The sequence below is a fragment of the Telmatherina bonti genome (genome assembly GCF_933228915.1).
Source record: "Telmatherina bonti genome assembly, chromosome: 19".
In the NCBI taxonomy this organism is placed as follows: domain Eukaryota; kingdom Metazoa; phylum Chordata; class Actinopteri; order Atheriniformes; family Telmatherinidae; genus Telmatherina; species Telmatherina bonti.
In genome coordinates this window covers 25,976,434-26,004,043 of record NC_136617.1, presented here as the reverse complement: position 1 = coordinate 26,004,043, position 27,610 = coordinate 25,976,434, and the positions used below count along the sequence as shown (strand labels likewise).

At 37.3% G+C, this 27,610-nt stretch overlaps 1 protein-coding gene across 1 annotated transcript in view; it reads left to right on the top strand.

The window, feature by feature from the left end:
* Nucleotides 1–27,610, top strand: part of csmd2 (CUB and Sushi multiple domains 2) — a gene marked incomplete at both ends in the record, with an annotated part of 242,218 nt that overhangs the window by 137,930 nt on the left and 76,678 nt on the right. Inside the window, 14 exons of the mRNA XM_079259047.1 lie at nucleotides 4,603–4,785; nucleotides 6,989–7,179; nucleotides 7,385–7,520; nucleotides 10,476–10,670; nucleotides 12,711–12,849; nucleotides 14,149–14,336; nucleotides 15,044–15,232; nucleotides 15,792–15,908; nucleotides 16,392–16,607; nucleotides 16,929–17,117; nucleotides 19,332–19,501; nucleotides 19,610–19,766; nucleotides 19,985–20,176; nucleotides 23,509–23,635. Of these exons, the coding sequence (XP_079115173.1) occupies nucleotides 4,603–4,785; nucleotides 6,989–7,179; nucleotides 7,385–7,520; nucleotides 10,476–10,670; nucleotides 12,711–12,849; nucleotides 14,149–14,336; nucleotides 15,044–15,232; nucleotides 15,792–15,908; nucleotides 16,392–16,607; nucleotides 16,929–17,117; nucleotides 19,332–19,501; nucleotides 19,610–19,766; nucleotides 19,985–20,176; nucleotides 23,509–23,635 (2,389 nt within the window). The remainder of the gene's footprint in view (nucleotides 1–4,602; nucleotides 4,786–6,988; nucleotides 7,180–7,384; nucleotides 7,521–10,475; nucleotides 10,671–12,710; nucleotides 12,850–14,148; nucleotides 14,337–15,043; nucleotides 15,233–15,791; nucleotides 15,909–16,391; nucleotides 16,608–16,928; nucleotides 17,118–19,331; nucleotides 19,502–19,609; nucleotides 19,767–19,984; nucleotides 20,177–23,508; nucleotides 23,636–27,610) is intronic.

Below are 27,610 nucleotides of genomic sequence, written 5' to 3'. Positions count from 1 at the left end.
GCATATAAATGTTTGGTTGTGAAAGAAGAGGTTGTTGGTACCCAGGTTGCTGTGAGGCTTGGCCTGTCTTAATAACTCAATTAATCGCACGATAAGAAAAAATGCACGCGATAAGTTTGCCGGATGCAATAATTTTCATTTCTCTTTCTTTTTTCTCTTGCTCATTCTGAGCGAGTGCGGCATTTGTTTTAAAACAATATTAACTAAACACGGCAATCCAACAAGTTTCCATCTGCACTTAAAACAAAACCATCAATTGCAGTTTTCCCAGCTGGGAAAAAAAGACAATCTGCCTGGATGAACATACATGTTACATAACAGCTATTCTGCAACTTTACAATGAAAATTGACATCGTGAAGGCGATCAAAGACATTCAACTTTACCATTCCACCTCTGGTCAAGTCCAAACATATCCCCGTATATGAGCCTGATCATAGACTATGTAACTGTGTTAAATGGCGTTTAGAGACCACAGGTTCCAGATAACCACGTTTCCAAAACCCCAGGAGAAATCCTGATCTATTTCAGCAGACTGGGGATTGGATCAGCATAAAGCACATCGAGCTAAATGTTCTTTGGAAATGAAAGTATGATGATCTCTGAAAGGGTCTACTTGCATTATTATGGCCTCATTGTTATTTTAGTTTAAGATGGTCTCAAAATGACAACAATAACCGCTTAGTGCAATGTTATCATCTATCACAATCATTTCTGAGACAATTCATCGCATGGCAAATTTTTTACCGTGACAGGCCTATGTGAGTCTGCCCCCAGGGCAGTTCTGGCGTTACATGTACCTTACCACTAATAAAGATTCTTATACATGTAGCACAGATGTGCTGTAGCATAGTTTTTGATCGCTGGTACGATAATATAACTTTATTGTCCACTTGCATGGACAGATGCACTGTAGTACCTAATCAACAGTCATTACAGGCAAGACTGATGTCATACAAAAAAGGGCTGACAGGGACTATATATACCCATGAATATAAGAATTTTATGTTCTTAAACATAAAATTCATGAAATTAAAAAGCAAAAAAAAAAAAAAAGTGGTGCATCTAAAAGTTGCCAGATAGTAGCTCTCCAAGACTAGACTTGGGCACTCCAGATGTAGCATATATATTCCCCAGTCAGTGACCGGAGAGCAAATGATTACTTCTAATAAATATCAGCGTAGTGAGCTTAAAACACGATATGTTTAGAATTGACAGAAAATCAAGCAAATACAATTTTGTATAGTTCTGTTTGTATGATGTTAATTCACAATTGTTATCTCCCGTTAAATTTGAAGGTCACAAATTGATATCCATTTCAGCGCTGTGCTAAATATGTGTTGGATTAATTATTTGCATCATATTTGATGGTTTAAACATGAAGGTCAAAAATGGTCAAAGGGCTTTTGTTAATATCTGATGTGTTGTCTAACCATCTAAATCAAATGTTCTAATGCACTGGGCTGCACATGCATTAGGGCTTTAACAAATAATGTATGTGTTTGAATTTGTGCGTAAAGATGAGCAGAGTGACAATATGAGTGTCTGAATTTGTGTGTGTCTGCAGTGTTTTACCAAGGCTTTTTCTAAACAAGTCTGTTGTTCTCCTCTCAGAAGCACAGCAAGTGTTCTCACTTGCCCACAGATGCTTATTTTTCATCAGTAAAAATAACAGAGAAAGTGGAGCAGCATGCCGAACCAAAGTGTAATTAAAACAATGAGTTCTACTTAATGAAGGGGAAGAAACGCTTTGAAACACTTCACCTCCCAGATTGGAGCTCCCAAAATCTAATTTGCATTCTCAATTACTTGTATTTTAAGCCTGATCATAAAGAGCAGTTGCAGACACAGTCATACAGAGACACACTCCCGCGTACCCATACACTCTATTGTTGGTTAACTCTCAGAACTCATCTGGTTCAGCACCGATCTAAAGCGTCAGTGTCAACACTTTGCAAAATATCTCAGGAACAACATAACAAAACTTAATTGGGAAAATTGCTATCACAAACACACTCTTTGGATAATCTAGAAGGTTTTCAATCCAGCCGTTAAGTGCAGCGTTGTTTCCGGGAACTTTGCATGTGAAATCCACCATGCTACAGTCATCATTTATTACATGCTGTGAGTAAAAATGTGTCAGTTATGTTAGCAGACCTCCATGTTAAAGCTAGATGTAAACACTGAGGATTTTCTGTTGGTCTCTTGACCAATCAGATGCTCAGATTTCTTCTTTTGTTTTCATGAATAGTTATCTTCCAGAATAAAAAAAACAATGTAATTATAAAGGTTGTTTTTTTTTGGGTTTTTTTTAAAGTAATACAAAACATAGGCATGTCCAACAGTTTGTCCCCTGGGAGTGTGAGATATATGATGTAGCCCTCAGAGAGTAGTCAGGCGTTTTTGGTGTCCTGCCGGTTTTCCATACGTCCCAGTTGGAACAAACCTAATTCATCTTTATCCTTGGCCTTGAGGACCAGGATTGAGAATCCCCGCTCTTGCTTATTCAAATGCTGAGTGTGTCATTTTTTAAAAATTTTTTTTTGGTGGTTTACAATTAAAATGTAAGCAAACACTGGAAATTTGTGCAACGATCACAGTGAGTCTGACCGTGAGGACACATCATTTCATCCCTTTTATGAGCATGCTTGCACAATGGCTTAGTCAGGAGGAATTATGTTTACTAATCAAAATATGGAAATTGTGGTTATATTCCACATTCATCAGATACTGAAGTGGTCATTGAGGTCTTGGTGCCCATCCATTAACTGTTTGAATTGTGTGTCTGGACAGACTTGAATGCAAACTACAACCTCTTTAATGGTTGGTGAGGGCATACCCTTGCGAGACGGTCATCGTAGTTCATAGAAATTGAACTTTTTCAAACTACTGAGCATAAAGAGTTAAATGTGTGTCAGCATTTTTTAATAAAGCTTAGCTTTGTTAAGTAATTACCACACGCACAATTTACATGTCTGAGTTGGCACTTTTGTTGTTGTAATAGTCAGTTATGTCCTTGTTGTTCACCAGGCTTCAGTAGATTCATCAAGTTTTTTTGATGTGGTAGCGCAACTATAGGTGTGTAAAGCCTGTTGAGGAATTATGCATATAGTGGGTTATCACTGGGTTATATATCAAGTTTGACTTATGAAGTCAAGTCATACTTAGCTAGATTTATAGTCCTGCAGCATCTTCCTTCTACAGCTGACACCTGTGAAATGCCCTCATGTAAGGGTCAGCTAACAGCTTTAAAATTCTGGAAACGCATAATCACAAACTAACCAATCATAAGGCAGTGCATCCACAGAACTTCACTGTAAGCAGGTGTGTATGCATGCTGGGTATGGAAGAGGTGCGGCATTACCGAGGAGGACACAAATATGTCACATCTATTCTCATGTTTCATAAAATCTAATTGTTTTTCATTTATTTGTTTTGCCATCTACGTTATGAAAAAAAAATAGTAGTTCATAGTCCATGAAATGTGTACTCACTGGTACACACAGACATCAAAGGACTGTTATTTATTACCCACATATTCCTTGAAGTTTTAATTGTGGGGACCCATGAGGCAGACAGACCTTATCTCAGAAGCAGTGTTGTTTCTTTGTGTGTGTGTGTGTGTGTGTGTAAATTTTCTGCATTTGCATTACTGTGCACACACTATTTGTATCTGCATTATTGCTGGATTGTTCTTTTAGATCTGCTCTTTGATGGATCTAAGAGATTAACTCATAGGCTCACCTTAGAACTTGCTCTCAGTGCCGCTACTTTAAAGGTGACTTCTACACATGATCAATGAGTTGTCTTTTAAATGAGGCGGCCTTAGGACAGCCGTACATCCAAACAGCAGTGAGCTCTAAATATGAGTTCCAAATGATCATCATCATTAGGGTTCAGTTTGGATTTATACCCAGCATCCCCCCTGGTGCGATTTAAAATCATATTAGACTCTCCCATCATTTCCTGGATGGATGAGCTTATGCGCTTTGTGCATTCCCCATCCAAATGCCTCAATAGGATGCCGTGGTGTTCCCATCTTCAATTTGCAGCCTCTGAAAAGTGGAAAGAAGAATGAGTGAATCAAAGAGTGATAAATGTTGCCACAATGACGCCGATGTGTGCGGCTTTCAGGGAGACGAAAGTAAATAAATTAATCATGAGGAAAAACCATCTTCATTTTTTTTCTTCCAAGTATTTTATTCAAGTCAACAAAAAAAAATATAAGTTGTCTTTCTGATTTCAATTTGATAACGATTAGTGAGACCATAATGTAAGAAGCCCTAATGCTAAAAGGAATTCTGGATGTAGAATTCGAAGCAACCATGACACATCCATTGTGAATGTGTTAAACGGTTTAACATAAGGTGAAACAGGGTTGTCAACGTGCTTTTGTCAAGTATTCCACAACGTTAATGTAAATATTTCTGTCTCCACAATTTTATTGTTTTTTTGCAAATAATCTAAAATTTCTTCATGAATTAGATTTTTTGTTTTATGGTTTTGATTTGTGTAAATCCATGTTATCTACTTGATACTTTATCATGAATCTTGATTGCATTATGAAATTATGTCTTTGGATGTGTTTCCCTCTGCCTACCCAGAAATCGAACAAGGCAGTTGTGGAGATCCTGGAATCCCAGCTTATGGTAAACGGGAGGGGACAGGCTTTCGTCATGGCGACAGGCTATACTTCGAGTGTCTGCCTGCCTTCGAGCTGGTTGGAAAAAAGAACATCACCTGCCAGAAGAACAATCAGTGGTCGGCCAAGAAACCCAGCTGTGTTTGTAAGTTCTGCAAAGTCTCACATATTTCTGATATGACATCCACTGTGTGTACAGCTGTGTCCCTACTGGCATGGGTGCATGCAAACAGTGCAGATGAGGAGAGAGATGACAGCATAATAACTGCTCAGATTATCCTCCCAGTTTGTCTTGCACACTCTGGATTTTGAAACAATGGGAAGGATTATTAAGTAATTAACACCATGAAAGACAAATGCAGAAATTTAGAGAGCTGGATTGAATGGAGAAGGAAGCTCACCATGTAGATAATGTTCACTATTGCTTTAATTATAATAGGATGAACAAAAAAAGATGTAATAAACATCACAGAGCTGAATGAAGGAGAGCTCCCTGAAACAAAAGGGATTTTTACTTATTACACAATATCAGTGTTTACTTTGTTAACATTGTAATAGGAGCATTTTAGTATCCCAGTACTGATGAAAGTCATGATAATTAAAGAACAAAAACAATATAAAGAGTGACAGGGACATAGTTTAGGAGTATTATACAACATTAACTGATGTTTGGCACGTTATTCAGTTTTGCACAAGTAGGACAAGAAATATCAACCATTATTTTCTTGAAATTTCATGATAGCGTTTTTATCATAAATGGTTTTGACCATTATTATGATGTGGTGAGAATCAGACAAAATGGAAACCCTATAGGAACGCTTATGCTCCAAGCCGTCCTTTCATGCCAAAAGGTGTTTTATTGTTCAGTTCCAAATTTTCTTTTTTTTTTCCCCTCTCTTGCACCAGAGTTCTTGGATTTATTTCACCCCCAACGTATCTGTATTGACATGGTCACACCCCAATAGCGGTAATGTTTTACAGCACATTCCCACCAGGATAGTCTGGGTGATTTGATTCAGGAATTACCAGAAAAGTTCCACCTTCGTTTAGTTTGGTTTGCTTTGACTCTGCACTTCACTCAAGCAAGCCAAACTGCCTGGACATGACTTTGACCTGGTGTCCAAGACAAAAAGCACCTTATTCACTCACAACAGTGAAGCAGGCTAAAATTTCTAAAGTCTCAGTGTTTCTGTTTAATTTCGTGCTCAAATTGAATACGGTTATCACAAGAAGCTACCTGTATAAGCTGTAGAGATGCACTGGACTTCCCTGCATGTCACTCTGTGATGCATTTACTGGCTAGTCTGTGTGCTTTCACGCTGTAAGCGGACTGCACATCTCGTCACTCGTAAGTTAACTCATACTGCTGGTTTTCAAGCTGGTTTTGTGCTTCTCTAAAAAAACGTGGAATTGTACCTAACAGCACTAAAAATTAGGAAAAAAGGGTCGATGAAAAACCTGAAACCCAGTTGCTTGTTATCCAATGCTTTCTTTTTCTTGTGCATGCCTTATTTACTTTGCAGTCTGTTTCGTTTTTATAGTGTTTTCAAAAACTGAGCTGCTGTTCTTTAATGACATCCACCAGAGTAACAAGGGATCAAGTCACTCACTATTTTTGACACCAGCAGAGGTTTTTTTTTAATAGAGATTGATTTTGATTCAGAGCACAGATTCGTTTTCCATTTCACCTTTTCTTTAACTGTGTATTATTATTATTATTATTATTATTATTAATAATAATAATAATAATAATAATAATAATAATAATAATAATAATAATAATAATAATAATAATATTATTATTATTACTTTCATGTCTAAGACTATTTTATTCCACTTTTTTTGTTTTTACTCTACACGGCTTGTTAAAAAAAAAAAAGGATTTTATTTTGCTTGTTTTCTCCTGTCAAATAAAGCCTTAATGTGTGCAGCCAGTGTATCTCTCAGGAAAGTACACTTTCCCTATTCAGTCCTGTCTCAGCTCAGCTGGCAAGTTGAGAAATTGATATATTTATTTTTTTTCTATTCTCAATTTCTATGATCCCCATGTGAGACTACATTTGCTGTTCGTGTTTATGTGCTTTTTCCACAAGACAACAAATTGGTGGTTTTACCGGCGGTGTATAAAATTGAATTGCCTTTCTGATCGGTTTGCCGTTTACAGTACAAGTCTTGATTTCTACAGATTCAATAAAATGAATCAAATTATGTTGTCTTGTTGTCAGAAAAGTAATTGGAATTTTTCTGATGTTTTCAGTGTCCTAAACAACACTCATTTTTGTGTTATTGTCTTGTATTTCTTCCTCTCCTCTGCTTCTCCTGCTTGTATCTCTCTATCATTCTTATAGTTTCCTGCTTCTTCAACTTTACTACTCCATCTGGGGTGCTGTTATCTCCTAACTACCCTCAAGAGTACGGGAACAATATGCACTGTGTGTGGCTCATCATCACCAACCCAGAGAGCAGAATAAACCTGGCCTTCAACGACCTCAGCATGGAGAAACAGTTCGACTTCCTCTCCATTAAGGACGGTGGAAAGGTTGCAAAGAATTCTGTTGTTTCTGCTCTTTCTGTTAAGTCTCAAGTTTATCATCATCATTGTTCTTACCGGTGAGAGAGGCAGCCAGTATAATCATGTGTGAGCGAAGAAACTTTTGCCATTTTGTCTGTCTACTTCACAGTAAACTTTTTCTTTCTTATTTTAGGAATTATTTGGTTTTACCAGAGAAATCTGTCTTTTTCAGGCTGAATCTCCAATCCTGGGTACCTTCTCTGGGGACGTTCTGCCTCCGCCCATAACAACAAGTGCCCATGTGGCAAGACTGGAGTTCTTGACTGACCACACATACACAGACAGAGGCTTCAACATCACATTTACAAGTGAGTTCTGAATGTTATTTCACTAGAGATAAGGGTTAAGTCCTAAAAGCTTATCATGGATGGAGAGTTCAACCTGGATGACTCGTATTCATGTGTGTTTGTACAGTATCTGTGTGCATATGATTGCCCTCATGAATCATCTGCCATATCTTTGTGCTTGTCTCCTCCAGACTGAATAAACTGGTCCTTTCATCAGCAACACACTGTTTGCAGACTCACAAAAAGGGGAAAAAAAGACAAATCCCTCTGTTTTTCTAGTCTAAATAGAGACTTGACATCTAAATAAAACCCAAATAAAAACGTAGCATCCTTACCTGACACATTGTGGCAGTGCTCATTATATTCCAGTCTGGGTAACTGCTGATGTTTGAGGAAACCCCACACAGGTTTTATACTCTAACACAATAAACACTGGCTGCATGCTGGTAAACCTGTTTCATGGATATACTCTACTGTGAGGGTTTGGCAGCAGGATTATTGTAAACGTTGTGTACAAACTACTCTGTAGTAAGCCAGAGTTTTTACATTTGTCCACATCTCAAACTGTATATTATTGTGTATTGTGTATGAGCTCTGACCACCAGGAGATATTGATATGTATACTCTTTGTTGAAAGACTCACTGTTCTGCCAAGAATAAAATCTTAGCTAATATAATATTAGATTTCACTTATAAGAATATTTGATTCAAAGACTCAATTTATTTGAGGGCATAGCAGCAGTAATTTAGTGATATAAGAGTTAAAACATTACACAGAAACTAGTGCTAACAGAACAAAAGAAGCATTGAAATCATTTGCACTATTTAAACCTTTCCCAAAAATGAACATTTGGATTGGATGTTGATTAGAAAAAAAATAATTTGGTAAAAAAAATGCAAGAGGTACAGATCAGTTTAAGTGTTCTTATTATTCTAGAAATGCCCTTTAGATTCTGTTTAGATGCAGTCTCATGCCTTTTCCAAGGCTAAACATCTCCCATTTACACCTTTAGGTCAAAGTTTCCGGTGTCATACATGTTGGCAATAATTGTGACAGTAATGTTTAAGTTATTGCATTCATATAAGGCTCTTAAAACTACACAATGATGGCTGCTTAAAGTATGGGCTATGTTTTCAACTTCTGCTTTAGCTAACATATCATGGCTCACCCTTCCCACAATGCATTAAAATTCTGGTGCTGGCTAATTTGCAGACATGTTGTCAACCCAGGTGCCTCTGTAAAGCCACAATGTGGATAACACATGGTGGCTAATGCATTAATTACCAAGTTAAATGAATGAATAAATAGCCAACGCTGTATGGTGAATGAATGTCTAGAACAGCTAATTGAAGATGACAGTTCATTCCTGAAAACAGTGTCATCTGACTGCAGGACAGTTTTTGGGAGGTTGGGGGGCTGAGCAGACAACTTCCATCATTCATGTTAATTAAGAACATGCCAAATTGTATTGAAGCGATTTCTGGCACATTAATAAATATGACATTTGTGATGGATGAGCTGTAGCTGGCACTCTGTTTGGGTCCAGTGGATACAGAAGAGGGATTCATCAACACCTACATGTGTCACCAAGTGCTTGTGTGTATAAGAGTGAAAAAGAGTAAGTGAGAGGGATAGCAGTGCAGGTGATGTATTTGTTTACATGCCTTTTTCCAGGGTTATGACTCTTCTTGTACTGCATGTCCCCTTGTGTCTTCTTACCAGTTCCCACCAGAAATTTCATTAAGAAGTCCGATTGATGAAGTTTTAAAGATATATGACAGCAATTTTGCTTGTTTGTTCACTCCACAAATAATTCAGCGGCGGCGTCTAGCAGTGATCTGCGTACAGTAAAGTTGCCTACCTTTGACAATTACTGCAGCAGGGTGAATCAATGTGACTAAGTGAAACAAATTTCTTCTGTCCCATGCTAATATTGCTAAAATGTACCTCCAGGGGAAAAAGAAGAGTTTTTTTGAAGTAACTAAATGTATTTTAGCATATTGCCAAGAAGAGCAAAAGAAGAAAAAAAAACCTTTTACAGAAGATGCAGTGTATTGCATTAATCTGAGTCACAAGCTATAATTAATGATAAATGTATCCACTGAGTTTCAAAGCTGAAGGAGAATAAATGAATGTAATCTGAGTAGGTTTTTTTTTGTGTGTGTAAATGAAAAAAAAATGTCTGGAAGTCTTCATGAAAAAAAATTAAAATTTTCATGATTAGTTTTAAAATAAATGTTACGAGGTGTGCTACTGGTTGTGACTTCCGTTATGATTAACAATTTCAAGCCCTTAGATAGATCGACTTTTCCTAAATAGACATTTTGGCTTGTTACCATACAAAAAGAACAACATTGATGAATGTCACAAACATATGGGAACTAATATTTCTTCTTTGCTTCATCAAACATTGACAGTGAGCCAGCATACACAACAGCAGCATCTTCAAAGCAGAAACAGTTGTCATTTGCACCTGTGCATTTTCTGCAATGATCCATCATAATGTCTGCCTTCAAAAAGGTCTGTCATTTCCAAACTGTAATGTTACAGTGGATTCATTCATTTTTCATACATGCAGCCTTTAGTAAGCTCGAACAGAGCTACATATATATATATATATTTTTTTTTGTGCCTAGATTTTTTATTAACATTTAATAGTTTTCCTATTTGTAGTATGTTAAGTAGAAGGCAAGAGTAATGTGGTATATCATACCTTTATTTATTTTGGAAGAATGACTAAAGGCAGCTATACTTTTATTTCACTGGTTCTTGAAGACATTTCTCTTTTTATTTAAAAGTCTGAAAAACACAGGAAGCTCAGGGAGAAAGTCCAGCTATTTTCATTCAGACTGGAAGGATGGCGATGAGCTAGATGACTGAGAATCTTAACCAACACACTGCCTTTGAAACAACCATTTAACACCCTTTGTCTGGTCCACCAGACTAATCCCATTTCCTGTTTGCATCTTCAACAGCATTTCGTCACAACGAATGTCCAGATCCAGGCGTGCCAGTGAATGGAAAGCGTTTCGGTGAGAGTCTTCAGCTGGGGAGCTCCATCTCATTCTTGTGTGAGGAGGGTTTCGTAAAGACCCATGGCTCCCAAACCATCTCCTGCATTCTCAAGGATGGTAACGTAGTTTGGGACAACGCTGTACCTCGCTGTGAAGGTGGGTAATAGAGGGTAATAAATGTCATATAAACTATGTTATGGACAGAATGATTCTATGAAATTACACAACTGACAAAAGAATTCAGTGTGGAACATAAAGAAATGTAAAAAAGTTTATGCAACAGGGGTATTATACAATGAATGAAAGACATTTCAGTAGAATCATGTGATGTAATTCTTCCATTTCGACAGTGCTGGTTTACCACGACATAAAAATGTCAGCACTGCAATAAGTCATCTTTGTTAGGTATTGGCATGGTCTGATTATGTCTAAATGTAAACAGGACAAAGAAGAGGATTGTTTAGATACAAACTGTTATTGAATCAGAACATCTAGAAGTGGATTCATGGTTCAGAGACACTAGTATTAGTTGGGTTTTTTTTGTTTTTTTTTTGCAGTTCATTACCTTGTCAGAGACCAGCATCCTGCAGTTAGTACTTAAACATTGAACTGTTGGACACTTGCATTCAAAACTGTTCAATGAAATTTACATGTGCAGGTTATAATCCTTGTTAATGTTTTAGGTTCTTTATAATATTGTTAAAATTAAAACATTTTTTCCAAACTTTTTGTGAGTAGTGTATATTGGTAGAAGACATTAGTGCTCAGAAAAAAAAGACCTGAGAATGCTGGTGTGCCACTCACATGCACGAATGCATACTTCCCTACTGTAACACACCTGACTTATTTGAAATTAAACTCAAATTTTCCACAAGCCTGCCAATGAACAGATGATTTGAGCCTGGCCAGTATAAACAATACATCACAAAACTTGCTGGGCGGTAGCACTTGAAGATTAGATTTGGAAAATACTGTTCTCGAAGAAACAATAATATCAATTTTGTATTTGTCAAGTAAAATAAGATTAGTCAAAGTTTTGAGCGTCATTATAACTGAAATGCTTAAAACAGAAATATGCTTGGTTTCATGTTTGCAGCAGCTTCTGATGCAACAAATACCCAATTTAACAGCCTGAACTGTGGTTTTTTGGTTAGTGAAAAGTTTCCAAAGAAACTGGTATTAGAATTATCTTTCTTATTATCTTGACTTAATTTTCATTTTACAAATGACAATGATGATAGATCCTTTTGACAGCACGAGAGATGATGGAACTGATGATGATTTAAGGGCTTTGTTCTGCCAAATCTCTGACACAGCAGATATTCTGTGTTACATACAGATTGTTGAACAATCCTTTTGCCCCTCCCTGACTTAATGATCAATGCACTATTTCCAGCAAAACAGCAAAAGCTAGTATAGCTGGCAAAGCTTTGATAAAGCTTAGCACTTACCAAGCTTTTTAGAGTCCAGTAATAAAGTGCTGTTATTGCGGACATGGCTTAAACTATAAGAGGCCTAATCAGCTTCACTCTCAATGACCAGCAAGAGAAAAACCTGCATGAAAACATGTCACTCCCCTCCTGCGTGTCAAAGCAGCTACATACTCCTCTGAGACCATCTATCATACTGCTGTGTTTGTAGCATAATGCGTTTCATAGATGTCCTTCAGTATGCTGAGTTGGCTGATTAAATCATTCCACTTGAATGGGAGCAGGGAGCTAGCAGTGTAACGAAGCCCTCCACAGTGTCTGTGTGTCCAGATTAAGTATAGGCAGTCTAAGAAAAGTAAGCCAAAGTGAGCTGTGACAAAGATTAAGGTTAAGGTGTAAGGTTGCTGCTTCGAAGTGGCTTTTATGCAGACAATCAAAGATGTTTTCTTTTCTATCACCGACGGAGATACAGAAGCACATTTGTCTGAGAGTTTTGGTAATAAAACATTATAAAAGTGATTTGCATACACATCAACAGGTAAAGCATGCTCTACTGCACACATTCAGAGTGACAAATGTGTTAGGGGAGGCAAACGGTTAACACTGAAGTGAGCTGTCACCAACTGACTGTAGATAAAATCCCGACAGTAAAAGAAATGGGAGGAGCCCGAGCTGATGCAAGGAATCGTCTTTAGATGTTGTCATACATCACTTGGTGCAGACATGCATAATTTAGGCCCTATCTGTCTTTCTGTCTCTCTGTTAGCCCCATGTGGTGGAGATCTGAAGGCTCCCAGTGGGATCATCCTATCCCCTGGCTGGCCAGAACTATACAAGGAAGCCCTTAACTGTGAATGGATCATTGAGGCTCCTCCAGGCTACCCCATCAAAATCATCTTTGACAAGTGAGTCACCGGGAAGTCTGCTAACCATACCCCACTGTTTAATTTTGTTGAAGCATTCTTGTTCTTTTCCAGGCTTTTGGTTTTTTTAAAGCTCTCTAAATCTCAACAGGTTATCTCCTTTTTATCTCTCCTCTTACCCTCACTTTTTCATCCTTCTTTCAATCTTTCCACTTCAAGAGTGATGTAGTCGATCTAAAGCAGATAAAAAAGAAAACAGATCTAAGATAACACTATTTTATTTATGTTGTTTGGGAAGCGCTTCATACATTAGTATAATTCCCCCTCCTTCCTAATTACGCACAGATATTCTCACAGCTCACCCACATCCATATTCAGAAATTGCATCATGTGAATCCATATGCATGTGCAAGAGGAGATGTATCAAAGTGGACCATAGAGATGGAAGAGAAGGTATATGTCCCAATGTTGAGAGAAAGGTAGATGGAGAGCGACAGGCAGCTGTAAGATCAAACACTACATTAATGTTTTGGTAAAGCTCATTCTTGCAAACCCATCTCATCCTCATGCCTGCTACGATAGCACGCCATGCAAAATGAATGCAGCATAAATGTTTGTTGCTCTTTAATTTTTATGTAACATCAATAAAATATCACAAACCGTTTCATTTAGATGACATGGTTCTGGAGCTTAGCTATTTATTCATGACTTTGAAGATGGAGTGGTTCTGGTAATAAAGCCAGAAATACACGCATACACTTACATACACACACACAAACACATGCATTTATACTATGTGTGTGTTCACTAACATAAGCCAGATTTCTGACTATTTCCTAAAACTTATGCATCACAACAACCCTGCAGCATGATTTATCCAGATGGTGTTTTATATTTGGTTTTTTTTTCTTCCCTTTTTTTTTGTCATATCTTCCCACGTTCTTTTTCCAATGATGAATTTTACTGGGTTGACAGAAAGTAGGCTAGTTTTAATTCCATTTTAATATAAATGGAGTACAGAGGTTTGGGCATCAGCGCAGATACCTGTTGTGTTCCGTTGCATCTACCATCTTTTAAATTGGACTTGAATATGAGGAAGATGAAACTTGCCCATAATGCCCATTAATATAAATCTGACTGTTTAACTTAATCTGTTTTACAAAAATTTAACTTGATTTTCATGTGTTCCGTATGATGTACATTCATACAATATTCCACCATTGTGTTTTTATATATATATGTTTTTTTTTATTTCCCATTTTTAGTTATTAAAGTAAACATTCTTTTTTTCTTGAATTTTATTGCCTAACAAAGTTTTTTTTTTTTTTTTTTTTTCCCCAGATTTCGCACTGAGGTGAACTATGATGTTCTTGAAGTGCGGGATGGACGCTTTCCCTCCTCACCTTTAATTGGAAGTTACCAGGGCACCCAGGTTCCCCAGTTCCTCATCAGCACCTCCAACTTCCTATATCTCCACTTTTCCACTGACAAGAGCCACTCTGATATTGGCTTCCGCATACGTTATGAAAGTAAGGGGCCACACAAAAGTCAAATACACATCCACATATACAGGGTATGATTCCTTCACCTGAATCAGGAACACTACTACTACTTCCCACAACACCAAATCAGAGGCAGTGCTGTTCTTTATACTCTGTGTTTGCCAAAGCTCCACAGTCTTGGCAGCAAAAATGATCTCCCTGGTGTACAATTTTACCAGAAACAATAATAGAGCACTTATAATTAGTAGGTTAATTTTCTTTTGTCAGATATTCCTACTTGACCTATACTGCCAAGCTTTAATCTGTATTTACAGTCTCACACACGTTTTTCATTAAACCCGTCTGCACACTCAGTGAAATTCAGTGCTGAAGGCAGTCTTACCCTCATTTCTACCTGTGTGGCACACACTGGTAACCTTTTGCACTTTCTCTGTGTGTAAATCTATGATAAGCTTCAATTATTCACTGTAAGCTCTGCTGCACCAGGAACTTTGCAAGGCGGAGCAGAAAAGAGCTCGGAGAATTTCTATTGGTTCATCCCTGGATATTCTTTGTGAATTATTTATATGTGTTATTTAAGAGAAAAACAAACAGCCTTCCAACACCTCTTCACCTATTAAAAACAGGATCACTGAAGCTGAATTGCTCTCCAAGATGAAGGGCTTTGGGATTTTCTGTCATTGTCTTTGATCAGGTTGTTTATGCTTCTCTTTCCATTCCTCTTTCCTCCTCAGCCCTGCAGCTCCAGTCCGATCACTGTGTGGATCCAGGCATACCTGTCAACGGACAGAGACACGGCAATGACTTCTATGTGGGTGCTTTGGTGACATTTAGCTGTGAGGCTGGGTACACACTTAGTGACATGGAGCCTTTAGAGTGTGAACCCAATTTTCAGTGGAGTCGCCCCCTGCCTAGCTGTGATGGTATGTTCCATATTATTGACCTAGAAATGAATATTTGCCTGCCAGATTTTCCCTCTCCTCATAAATGGGATTAAATCTAAATTCATTGTTGTGTGTTGTTCCAGATGAACATGAGAGATCATCTACAGCACTTTGCTTTATATTGCATCACATTTTAATCACTATATATTCCCCAGTCATCACAACAACTGTACAGGGATGATGTTTCTTTTAATGACTTGTTCTAGACTTAAAGGTTTTTCATTTCATCAGAAATGTTTAATGTGGTTTACATGTACAGTGGCGATCCTACCTTTTGATCGTTCCCCTTTTCCTCATCTGTAAACGCTTTTATATTTGAAGACAGTATTGATTTCTGCCCACTCTGTACTGATATTGATAATGCCAGTCTCTCCCTTTTATGCCTTTTTGAAGGGTACGTCTTGTAAAATGAATTTTATCACATTGTAAATGCACAGACTAGTTTTAGAGTTTTTCTCTGTGCCTCCTCTGAACTGGCCTCTTTGCCCTTCTATCATTTCTCATCTTCATCCATCCCCTGTGTCCCCGGTGCCATCAGCATTGTGTGGAGGTTACATCCAGGGTAACACCGGGACCATCTTGTCTCCTGGCTTCCCGGACTTCTATCCGCATAACCTGAACTGCACGTGGATAATTGAGACCTCCCATGGCAAAGGTTAGCACCAAAATTTTTGTCAACACATGAAGCAGTCAAATTTAATTTCCCTTGTAGTGTCATTTCCCCCTGCTGAGTGGCCTTTGTATTACGCCGAGCAAGCTGTGTGTGTAAGACTGGAGTGCTGAGAGGCTGGCCAGGGGCTACAGTACCATGGGATGACTTTACAGTCACGTCTCTTTTGGCTGAACACTCGAATTGAATTTACAAGGCCTTATTTGCAGCTGTTTGCTCTGTGTGCATGTGTTTGATAAGTCGCAGGCAAGAAGGACATGAAATTTATTTTGTAAGCCTGATGACCTTTAGAAAGTTGTTTTTCACATAGATAATCCAGTGAAGATTTACTTATCCAGTTAGTACCTTCCCCCTTCATGAATTTTAACTTTCATTATAATTATGCAAATGTCAGGATGAAAAAAAAAAAGCCTATGGTACATATGTGTTTTTTTTTTTTTTTTGTTTTTTTTTTTTACTTGAATTCAGGTGTCCAATTCACCTTCCACACCTTCCACCTTGAGAGCCCACACGATCATTTGTTAGTGACGGAGAATGGCAGCTTCTCTCAGCCTCTTTGGAGGCTGACAGGTTCCACATTACCTCCACCTCTCAGCGCGGGGCTGTTTGGAAACTACACGGCTCAGATTCGCTTCCTGTCTGACTTTTCTGTTTCATATGAGGGATTCAACATCACTTTTTCCGGTGAGAATCCTGTAAATTCAGTATTCACATGCAGAACGAGGAAATTGGACAATTTGTGCCAAGCAATGCTAACTGTAAAGGAGACACTAAGATTGAATGGTGGGATTAATTAATTTATGATTTTTGTTTAAAAGCATAAATTATTTGACTATAAATAATCTGATTTAATCTGATCTCATCATCTCTTCACCTAAGTTAAAAGGAAAGATTTAACTTTCCTTTTAACTTAGGAAATAAGCCTGCTGGTCACAATGTAAAGTGGTTAGTATGGATGATGCAAAGCATTAAGCATTTTCTTGTTTTTCTGTGTTTGATTTTCAGAATATGATTTGGAACCTTGTGAGGATCCTGGAATCCCACCTTACAGCACCAGGAAAGGACTGCAGTATGGAGTTGGCGATGCCCTCATCTTTTCCTGTTTCCCAGGTTACAGACTGGAGGGTCCAGCAAGAGTGGTATGCTTGGGAGGCAGAAGGCGAGTGTGGAGCTCCCCTCTGCCAAGGTGTGTTGGTAGGTGGTCACATGCTTTATTTTTGGCTTTTGTCACCCTCCCAGATCCCTCATGAAGTCATTCCAGCACACAAGTCTTTTTAAACACATTTATATATTAAGGAATATGCAAAACTATCATAAATTTAGCCATTTCCTTTTCAATTCTTCTCATTAACAGCTCTTTGTATACCCAAATGTAGTCTTTTCTCTGGATCAGTTTTCCCAAACAGTCTGTGTCAGTACATGTAATGAGGACAACATCAACAAGGTTATACTGATGCTGGGACGTTTTAAGATAGCATGTCGGTTCTAATACATAAAAGTAACCTTTAATGGTGCACAAGTTTAGTGAGATGAAAATAAAATTGGGCCTGACAGCCTCTTTAATAAGTAAAGCAAAGACCAAAGTGGCCATTGGCCTGTTTGTGTTTGTCCTTCATACGGCTCTTTTAAGCTTACTTAAGGCTACATAAAAAAAGAAATTACTTACAATAGGAAACAATGGATTGGGGAATTTCTTACAAATTGTTCAGGTTTTTAAACCAAGAAAAATTAGTATAAAATTTAGCAACTGCATTTAGATCAATACAATATATCTAATTCACTATAAAACTTGCTAGACTCACACTAGCAAGCAGATATCAACACACTAATAGTTTTAAATGCATGCCTTGATTGATTCAGCCATGACATTTAAGACATAATCAGAGAAAAAGAAACAGAAGGGGGGTGGCCTTTTACTGGCTGGAGAGGGCCACAGGTAGGCAGTGGCAGTCATAGCCAAGATTTTGCTGGTGCTAATGTTCACATCATTTTTTACATGGCTGCATTTATGTAAAGGCTTTTACTCATCTACTGACTACACTGAAGGACTAAAACATGAACAAGAGCTTATTGTGGACACTAATACATAATGTACAAACTCCAACCTTACATGGCTTCAGAGGTAGCGAGCTGGATCTCCCCCTTTTGGTTAGGTAAATATGGGATTAAAATTCTGCCATAATCTGAAACTGAAAGAAAATGTTCTGAAAACTTGAAAGTCAGTGTTTGAAAAGTGAAAACTTGAAATAAAGTTTGAAAATAAGTTTTGAAATCTTAAAGTATTTTGAATGTCTGAATAAAAACTTTAAATCTCTGCAAGCATAATTTTGAACCTGATTTTTTATTTTTCATAAGTTCAACATGCATATTACAGAGTTTCAGCTTCACAGCTTTCGGAAATTCAAACCTCTTGTTACCCACGTGCTGTTTTCAAGTAGAAATGTTCTGGGTGTCAAATATAATATTGTTGTCCCACCAGATGCAATTGCAAAATATTTTTTAAACCTTGTAATATGAGATCAGAAAACTGCTGTCTGCATGTTTGCAAAAAAAGTCTTGAAACCCTGAAACTTGAGTTTTGAATGTAAAAATCTTCTGAAACATGTGAACTCTGGGAGCAACACAGGTTTTTGTTTCGGCAAAGTTTCAAACCTCCATTTCACCCTCACGTTTTCAAGGCTTCAGATTGTTTGCAAACTAATGCGGAGTGACAACAATGTCATATTTAAAACTCTGAGCATGTCCACAGCAAGGCTGCAACAAGAGGTTTGAATCACTGAGGCTTAAATTCTATAATATACACGTTGCATACTAAATACAATAAAATTAAAAAAACGAGTGTATAATTATACTTGTAACCTTTTTTTCCCCCACACACTCAAATTACTTTTAAATGTTTTAAAACTTATTTTCAGCCTTGCAAAATTTTGTTTCAAGTTTTCAATTTTCAAACACTGACTTTCAAGGATTTAAAACATTTTCTCCCAGTTTCAGATTATGGCGAGATTCTACTCCCATAGGTAAACTGTTGACAGCCTTAAATACTCTTAAAAGCTAGGGTACATATGTGGTCATTTGAATTCTGTAAGCTATTTTTCAAGAATATGTCCTTATTTTACTTCTCTGATGTGATTCATGAAACACAATTTCCAGATAGAGCTGAAATTACAGTTAGTCTTGTTCAGATTGCAGTGTGATTATGATGATGTTCCACTTAATATTCAGGTAGAGTTATTGATCATGTTCCTCTTACCATTCCCTCCCCCATCTCCTTGTGCATGACAACATTAATAAATACACTGAGTTTCAAGCATATAGCGATTGATATGTTCTGTGCTCTCTCCAACACCACCTTGTCTCTCTTTGTCTCTCTCTGCCTGGATCTCTGCTCCCTCTCTTTTTATCTAGCCGAATGTGGCTCATCCGTGACTGGCATGCAAGGGGTGCTGCTCTCCCCCAACTACCCCGGTTACTACGACAACGACCACGAATGCATCTACTCCATCCAGACGCAGCCTGGCAAAGGCATTCAACTGAGAGCACGGGACTTCAGACTGGAGGAAGATGACATACTCAAAGTGAGAGGGTGGCAGGATTTGTCTCCTCCCCAAGTGTAGATGCAACCTTGTTAGCATATCTGCATGTGCTCACCTGATGATTCTCCTACACTTTCTTTTTTGCCCCAGGTCTTTGATGGCAGCAGTAATAAGGCCCGTCTGCTGGGGGTGTTCACAGGCAGTGAGCTGGTGGACACAACCCTGAACTCCACCTCCAGTTCCATGTGGCTGGAGTTCATCAGCAATACTGAAAACACCAGTAAAGGTTTTGAACTGCACTTTACTAGTAAGTTTCCTTCTATGCTTTCCCTGGAGCCAACCCTACCTTTATGAAGATGTGAAAATGTTATTATAATTTCTGTAATGTCTATAATATAAAGACTGGAATTTCTATAATTTAAAGACAATTTTAAAAATTGTTGTCTTTACTCCATAAAGACTACACTAAACTCATCATTATCGTTGTCTAAATTATTGCATTTCTTTCTGCTTTACCATTGCAAGGTTTTGAGCTAGTTAAATGTGAAGATCCAGGTGTCCCCCAGTTTGGCTACAAGCGGGAAGACAAGGGTCATTTTGCAGGGAGCACTGTGTCATATAGCTGTGATCCAGGATACACCCTCAAAGGCCCAGAGGTGCTCACTTGCCTGAGGGGGGAAAGGAGGGCCTGGGACAGCCCCCTACCACTCTGTGTTGGTAAGTAACTATTTTTTTTGTGTGTATTTATAGTTGTTTCAGTTTATTGAAATTTGTTCAAGTATAAAAAAAACCTAAATCTGTTAACTAAATACTATTAAAGATTCTCAAAGTTAATGTGTTTAAAAAGAAAAAAAAGGTGTTGTTTGGTTGTGATACATGAACATGCTGCACTTCAATTTTGCAACTATAATACTGCAATACTGTTTACAGCTGAATTAAAAACTATTTATAAAATCGTATAACCTATTTAGGATAATAAATAATTTTTTCTTGAATAGTAGTTCAAACTGTGACAAATCTTTTGGAATGATCATAAGAATTATTATTCCTTTACTAAATATGCTCCTTATATAGTGTCATTACATTAGTTTGCGTCACTACTTTTTCCATTTCACAATCTTAAGTCAGGCCAAAAGTTAGGGTTGCGGTATGTTGTGTCATGGTAGTAGACTATTTCCTCCCTCAATATTTAGCTGTGCTTTTCTGGACTGTTTGGCACCCTGTTCACCCAAAGCAGCTTTAGTAGATGTCTGACCCAGTTACTAGTTCTGAAAACAATGTGGAAGTGCAGGTTTAGAAAAGTTAAGTCATTTAGACTTCTTTTTTAAGGCATTTATTTTTAAGTCACTTTTCAGTCCATTATTCCTCTTAGAATTACTTCTTTGTTTAGTTTCTCATATTCATATTGCATCATGATTGCAAATCCTTCCATTCACACAGTTTGAACTAAAATGAGGCTATGCGCAACAACAGCACCTCTGAGAAAGAGGGTTGACTTTTAACTCAGGGTTAAAGACTTGAAATGAATTAACTGAAGTTTATTTCTCAAACAAAATGGGAAGAAAGAGCAAAAGATAAACATGGCTGATTTCACACAGTCTGATGCTCACCCTCCCCAAGTAGTTTTTGGACCTACCAGACAGGTGTTGTTGGATATCTTGACCAAGGTGCTTGGAAATGTTTTGCTCAGCCCTCTTTTCAATTCAAACTGACAGGTAATTTCATGTCTAGGAGTAAACAATATTCAACAAACTGTATATTCCCGAACACGTTTGACCTCACCAGGATTTCAGTGCAGATGATACCTTCACAGTCAGGGTGAATTTAGGAGCAGATTAATGACTGATGCTGTTATGAAGGGGGGTATTTTTTCTGTCAGTCAGAGTACACTAAACAAAGAAAATGAGAAAGTGAACTAAGAGAGGACAGAGACTGGAACTGAGCTAAAACAGATGGAGGTGGATCATTGTGTCCAGAGAGTTTTAGATGAGCAAAGTTTTAATGTTTGCAGGCAATGGAGGGATTGAAAGACGACTAGTATTACAGCACATATTCAGTGTAATTATGATCACATAAAAAACAGCTTGTGTTTTATTATATCTTGATAACTTGCAATTTTAGGGTTTTAGTTTAACAACAAAAACAATGACAACATGAAATATACATGATAAATATAAACAATAAAAATCATAATAATGAATATTAACAGCATTTGTGACAATAAATTTATTATTATGGAACATTGTTTTTTAAGTAAAATTAAATAAGATAAGAGTAAAAGGTTTGTATATATTAAAAAAAAAAAAAAAACAGAAAAGGAACCATTTTAAAAAAGGAAAAAAAAAATAGCTCAAATCAGAGGCAAATTAAGTTTGGCACTCTTGATTAGATAGAAATATTTTTTATGTCTCTTGTGCCTGTGGTAACCACAGGTGGACACAGCTTTACAATTTTAGAGAACTAAAAAAATCTTTAGGTAGCAATAAAGAAAAAGAACCAAGGTTGATTTTAGAAAGATTTGTTGTGAAGACAAAGATTGAAAGGGTAGAGTAGCTGAGGGAGTTCTACTGCCATGGCAGTAGTTTTTCAGGTCATAAGGCAAGAGGAAGAGATGGCTTTGTCTTACAGTGATGGATCACCATCTTCTCTTTTCACTCCAAGAAACGGCAAGTTTTCTTGGAAATACAAAAAAGCATGAGAAAAGTCTAAATGCACATAAGCAGTGTCAAAATTAGGTTTTGCCTTTCACTCTTTTTTTTAAGACCTTTGCTGTTGTTTTTTTTTAAAGAAATTAAAGTGGAAATAACAATGAAGCATTATTTTGAAGGATTTTACTCGCAAAGTGGGGAAATTGCTAATACTTACTGTCACATGGAAACTGATCACATGTTTGTCTGTATGTGGAAACCACAGCTTGAACATCATCACAATCAGATTGATTAGTAAGAGTTTTCTTTTTGGTGACTTTTCATTTGCTTTACTGAGTTCATCTCTTGGCATTGATGGATTTCACACTTCTGTTTACTGCCATAAGTACTATCCTTCCACCCCCATTTTTTCCATGGAAAGGAAAATAAACTGAAGTTCTTGTTTCTTTATTCTTCTGCTTCCAACAGTATAATGGTCTCAGAAATGTCAACAAAACTCCTTAAAATCAAATGTTCTGAGGTGTTTACTTTTGTCAGGTTTTTTTTTTCTTTTTGTTGTCGTTGTTTTCCCCACACCCAGAAATGAGGAAATACTTAAAGTAGGACAGAAAACAGCTCTCAGTCAAGAGGATTTCTGATATGTGTTCATAAGCTAGTTAAAATAAATAAACTTAGTTCTTCACATTGTTCTTCACTGAAGGTTTTGGTTTGTGATTTTACTTTGTGGTTACATGTATGTTTGGGTTCTCTCAGTCTTCATCTTAGTGTTTACTTTGTCGACATTTTATGGCAGCTTGTGTGGTTGAGATGACACATACGCAATCATACCTCTCCTACTTTAACTATATATGTCTATAAGAACACTCAATCAATGCCTTTCATCTAAGCATTTGTAGTCTTTTTATTGATCTATTTTTGTTTATATTACTTAGTGATTCTTTGCCAGTCGTTATTCAATTTCACCAAATGCTTTTTTTTTTTTTTTTTTTTTACTTACCTAAAAAAAACTGTTATTTTTCTGTCTTAACATATCACTAAAAATAGTATTAAATCTGATAAATCACTATGTTCATCAGAACATCATGTTTGACATGATAGATTTTTTCTTTTTGACTTAGTCTGTTTTTAACATACATAATGCAAATTAAAATGGCTGCTCAGTCCTCTGTTGTTCTAGCTGCAAACGAAACAGTAGAGCATGTCACATTTGAGTGTCTGACGGCTATATTTATAATTAATAAAAATGAAAGCAAGCTGATGAGCTCAACTTTACTGGAAGTAGGAAGGCTGTTTCTCTTGGGTATGTTAACCTTACTATATCATTTATTAACCTTGCTCTTATCTCAGTTCATTGTTCATAACTTCATCTGCCTATCCTCGTGTTTTCATTCCTCTCTGTAGCGGAATGTGGAGGCACCATCAAGGAAGAACCTTCTGGTCGCATCCTGTCTCCAGGCTATCCAGCTCCTTATGAGCACAACCTCCACTGCATTTGGACCATTGAAGCTGCACCAGGAAGCACTGTCAGGTCTGAGCAACACCTTCTGTTTTCTCACTGTTGGCTCTCTTGTTTACTGATTATATTCTTTCACAGGCTTTCTTTCAATCTACCACCTTTCAATATACCTTTAGTTAAGTCCCCCCCCCCCCCCCCCCCCTTTTTTTTTTTCCCTTTTGCAATGTATTCATCACCCTCACAGGTTGCTCTGTAATCAATCTTCAGTGAGCTGTTGTTGGCCAACAGCAGGACGACGGGAAATGCCATATCAGACTCTCTAGCTAAAGAAATTCAAGTGTCTCAACTTCATGAGTTTCATGATGAGCAATCAGGCCAAATATTGCAGGGCCTATTGATTTTTTTAGATCCTTTAAAGAGGTTATAAGATGGTGTTTAGGCTTTTTTTTTTAAGTTTTCTTATAGCTCTCTGCAAAATTCTGTGTAAAATGACTTGAAGCACACTATCATCAAAGAGAAAATCCCACATAAGACACTTTAAAGCCTAAAGACAGACAGGAAATGAAGTTGTCATTGCGCAGTGTGTAAAAAGTTTGCATTGTCAGAGCAGCATTTGAAGTTTTTCTGCTTGGCTGACTTAAAAAGCACCTGTAATTGAAGTTGTCATGGACTCTTACAACTTTAGCTGCATCCATTCTCTATAATTTGGCTTATTCAAGGTCAGGAAGCAACAGACCCTCTCCTTGCAACAATCTCCATTTCTTCCAATTCTCCAACTATCCAATTTCCAATCCAGGAAGAATATATCATTCACAAACCTGTTATGAATCATACAGTTTGATGTATCCAAAAATCATCCAGAAGAAAAATAGTAGGAGATATTCTAATCAGATGCCCAAACTACCTCAGTTGACTCTTTTCTATGTAGAGCAGCTTTAACTTGAGCCAAGCCCCACAGTATGTGCAGCCAAGATAATTCAAAGCTTTGCAGAATTATTCAGGCCAAAGGGCAAGATTATAAATGCAGACTACATATTTCAGATAAAACAGTGACCTTGATGATACTGAGGTTTTAACACTGGATGTTTAGTTTTATTAAGTATCTGCTAATACACATAAAACTTCCAACATATTAAGACTATGATCAGTTGTGTAAAAGCATGCTTATGATAACTTCCTTCTCCTTGCTGTTCAAATGGTCTCTGGAATGGGTGTCCAATAAGCTGACAAGCAAGGTGTTGGAGCTTTTCAGAATACTCTGTGTTTATGCCATGAAGCTGCAGTCCCAACTCATGTAATAGTCTTGTAAGACCAAATACTTGCCCTGATTACACTTTGCATTGCCCAGAGCAGTGCACACTTCAAGGAGAACACAATTAAAACCATGACTACATGTGGAAGGAAAGGGACATTAAACAGATGGAGAAACACAATGGTTGTTTCAAATGAGATGACTATGATCTCATAAATTGGATTAACCTTTCCTGGAGGATCACATGTTCATCAAAACAGAATATTCTATGATTATGACTGCAACATTTCTGCATTCCTTTAGTCCTTTGATGTGAGGCCCTGGATACCAGCACATCTAAAAGACAGGTTTATATCTAAACAACATACATTATTTAGCAATCAAATGCAATTTCTAAAAACACTTCTTTAATGTGATTTCTTTTTTTTTTTTTTTTTTTTTTTTACTGAAAATTAGAAATGGATTTCCATGTGTGATACAAATTTTATCCAATATCATTTAGAAAAACATTGGTAAAGTCATAATATGGCCTACTGTAGTAAAAACACAACACATTCAGTGTTCATACAATAATATTCTCCAGGATTTGCAGATGACAGCAGATGTTTCACAATAGTATTCAGTATTGTAGCGGAATATGCCTCTACTAATTATTAATTCATTAATTACCTCGGAGTACCACTCATCACTATTAATTAACCTAAGATTCAGGCAGATGAGACACCTGAAATAAACTCAATTCAATAAACACAGTCTCAACTTAAAGGAGTAAATTCTAAGAACGAGCGAACCAGAAATTGTGCATTCAGAAATTATGACAAGAACAGATTAATTGATTATATATTTATTGACAATGATGATAAACAACACAGTAGGAGAAACCAAACAGTTAAACAGAGGTTATTTATGGAATGGGTTAATGGATATGTTTGCATGGGTTTTCAATTCTGACATTAATAAGGAACGCTGAAATGAATTAAATGAGATGGAGCAGGAAGAAACTGGTCTAAAGTTTCCTTTATTGGGGGAAGAAGTTTGAATCTGTTTCCAGTCTCCTTCTCAGTCAGGGGAGGGGTTGTTCTGGCGCCATGAAGTCTGGTACTTTGATTAAAGGTGTCATTTTTGACAAGAACCAGGGTTTGGTCAGATGCGACTCTCGGCATTTCCCCGACCTGCAACTACAAATTGCGTTCCACTTAGAAACCTCCCTTTGTTGATGCAGCTGCATTCTGTAGAGAGGACGGAGAGTGTAAATCTCTGAGTCTCGTCCTCCTTTGGGTCAAATGGTCACCCTTCTCGTCCTGTGTGGACCAGTCTTACTGCAGAGAGAGAGAGATGACAACTATTGTTTAATCCAGTTCGAATGTCTTTTAATCCTGGAAGGCCAAGATCATTACAATATCTTAAGGCTTTGAGTGTAGTTCTTTATTATTCAGGCTTTTTCTTTTTAGCTTTGGTTCATTTACACAAAGCAGTGTCAAAGCTATTAAAACATGTCCTGATATTTTCAGAGCAATCTGTGTAGTCTATTGTCCATCACACTTTTTTATTTTGTATCATGTGGTACAGCTTTGTGTGTTGACTTCCTTTGTTATTTGCATGTATGTGTTCTAATTTTACTTGCATCTGCAACTTGTTGGTCCCACATGACTGGTAGCTTAGGTTCATTAGTGCCTTCACTACCTCTGGGTCCTGGCATTCCTTTGCAAGGTATTCTTCATATCCATGCTTTTGATCCTTTGCATGCTATTCATAATTGAGAAGAATTTGCAATGCATTAGCCCAGGGATTCCTTGTATATCAAGCGATGCAGCTGAAATTGGCACACATATCAAACTGTATTGAGTTTATGTGAGACCAGTAGTTGCAAGACAGCAGGCATCTAAACGGTCTACAGAGAGGTTTGTCAAGGAACATTGACAGAAGGAGATGTTGAGTGTGATTCAGAGAGTGGAATGTGGGCTGAAAGAGATGATACCAGATCACATGAATGGGGATGATGTTGGAGGCAATGAGCCATTTCTCTGATGCAACTTTCAGTGGTCACTGCTGCACAGATCAGATGAGGGATCCAGATTGCATATTATGTAGAAAAATGGGGCAAAATGTTCAAACTTAGAAGGAAATGTTTAGGTTTTTAGTTAAAAACATATGCTTTTACAATTAAATGATGGTATGTTGGACACATCAGTTTATAACACAGTTATTACTGCTTATATCTGCTGTAGCTTCTTATATTCTAAGACAGCCAATTCTTTAACTCTGAGTTGTTTGATAGTTTAAAAAGAAAAAAAAATCTGATTATAGCAGCATTTTTAGAATATCTAACTTGAATGATGAGTGTATAGTTGTAGGGAAAACGGTCCTGGTCAGTAAAGTTACTGTCTTTATTCATGCACATTTGTCTTTTTATTGGGTCGCACTGTTCAGTAACAGTTTTCTATGTTCACTGTTCATAGAGCTTTTCCAGAATATGTCTTTAGAGATCAGCAGTGTATGTGCTACAAGTTTATGAAAAAAGATGTTGACATATGATTTAATATCAGTTTAGTTTTTGTCATTAACAACATGCCTCCCTGTCAAGGAAATATGAATTGTACCACATGTGCTACATTTCCAATAGGATACACCCCTGGTTATGATCCTTCTCAGTTTGTGGCGCACAGTTCTGTTTGCATCCATTTTGCAGGGACTTAAGTTTATTTTAGGTGACTAAATAACTTATGCAAAGCAGTTACATCATGACAAGGCTGAGGACGGAATAAACGGATGTGGTAAATGTGTGATCATTTTAT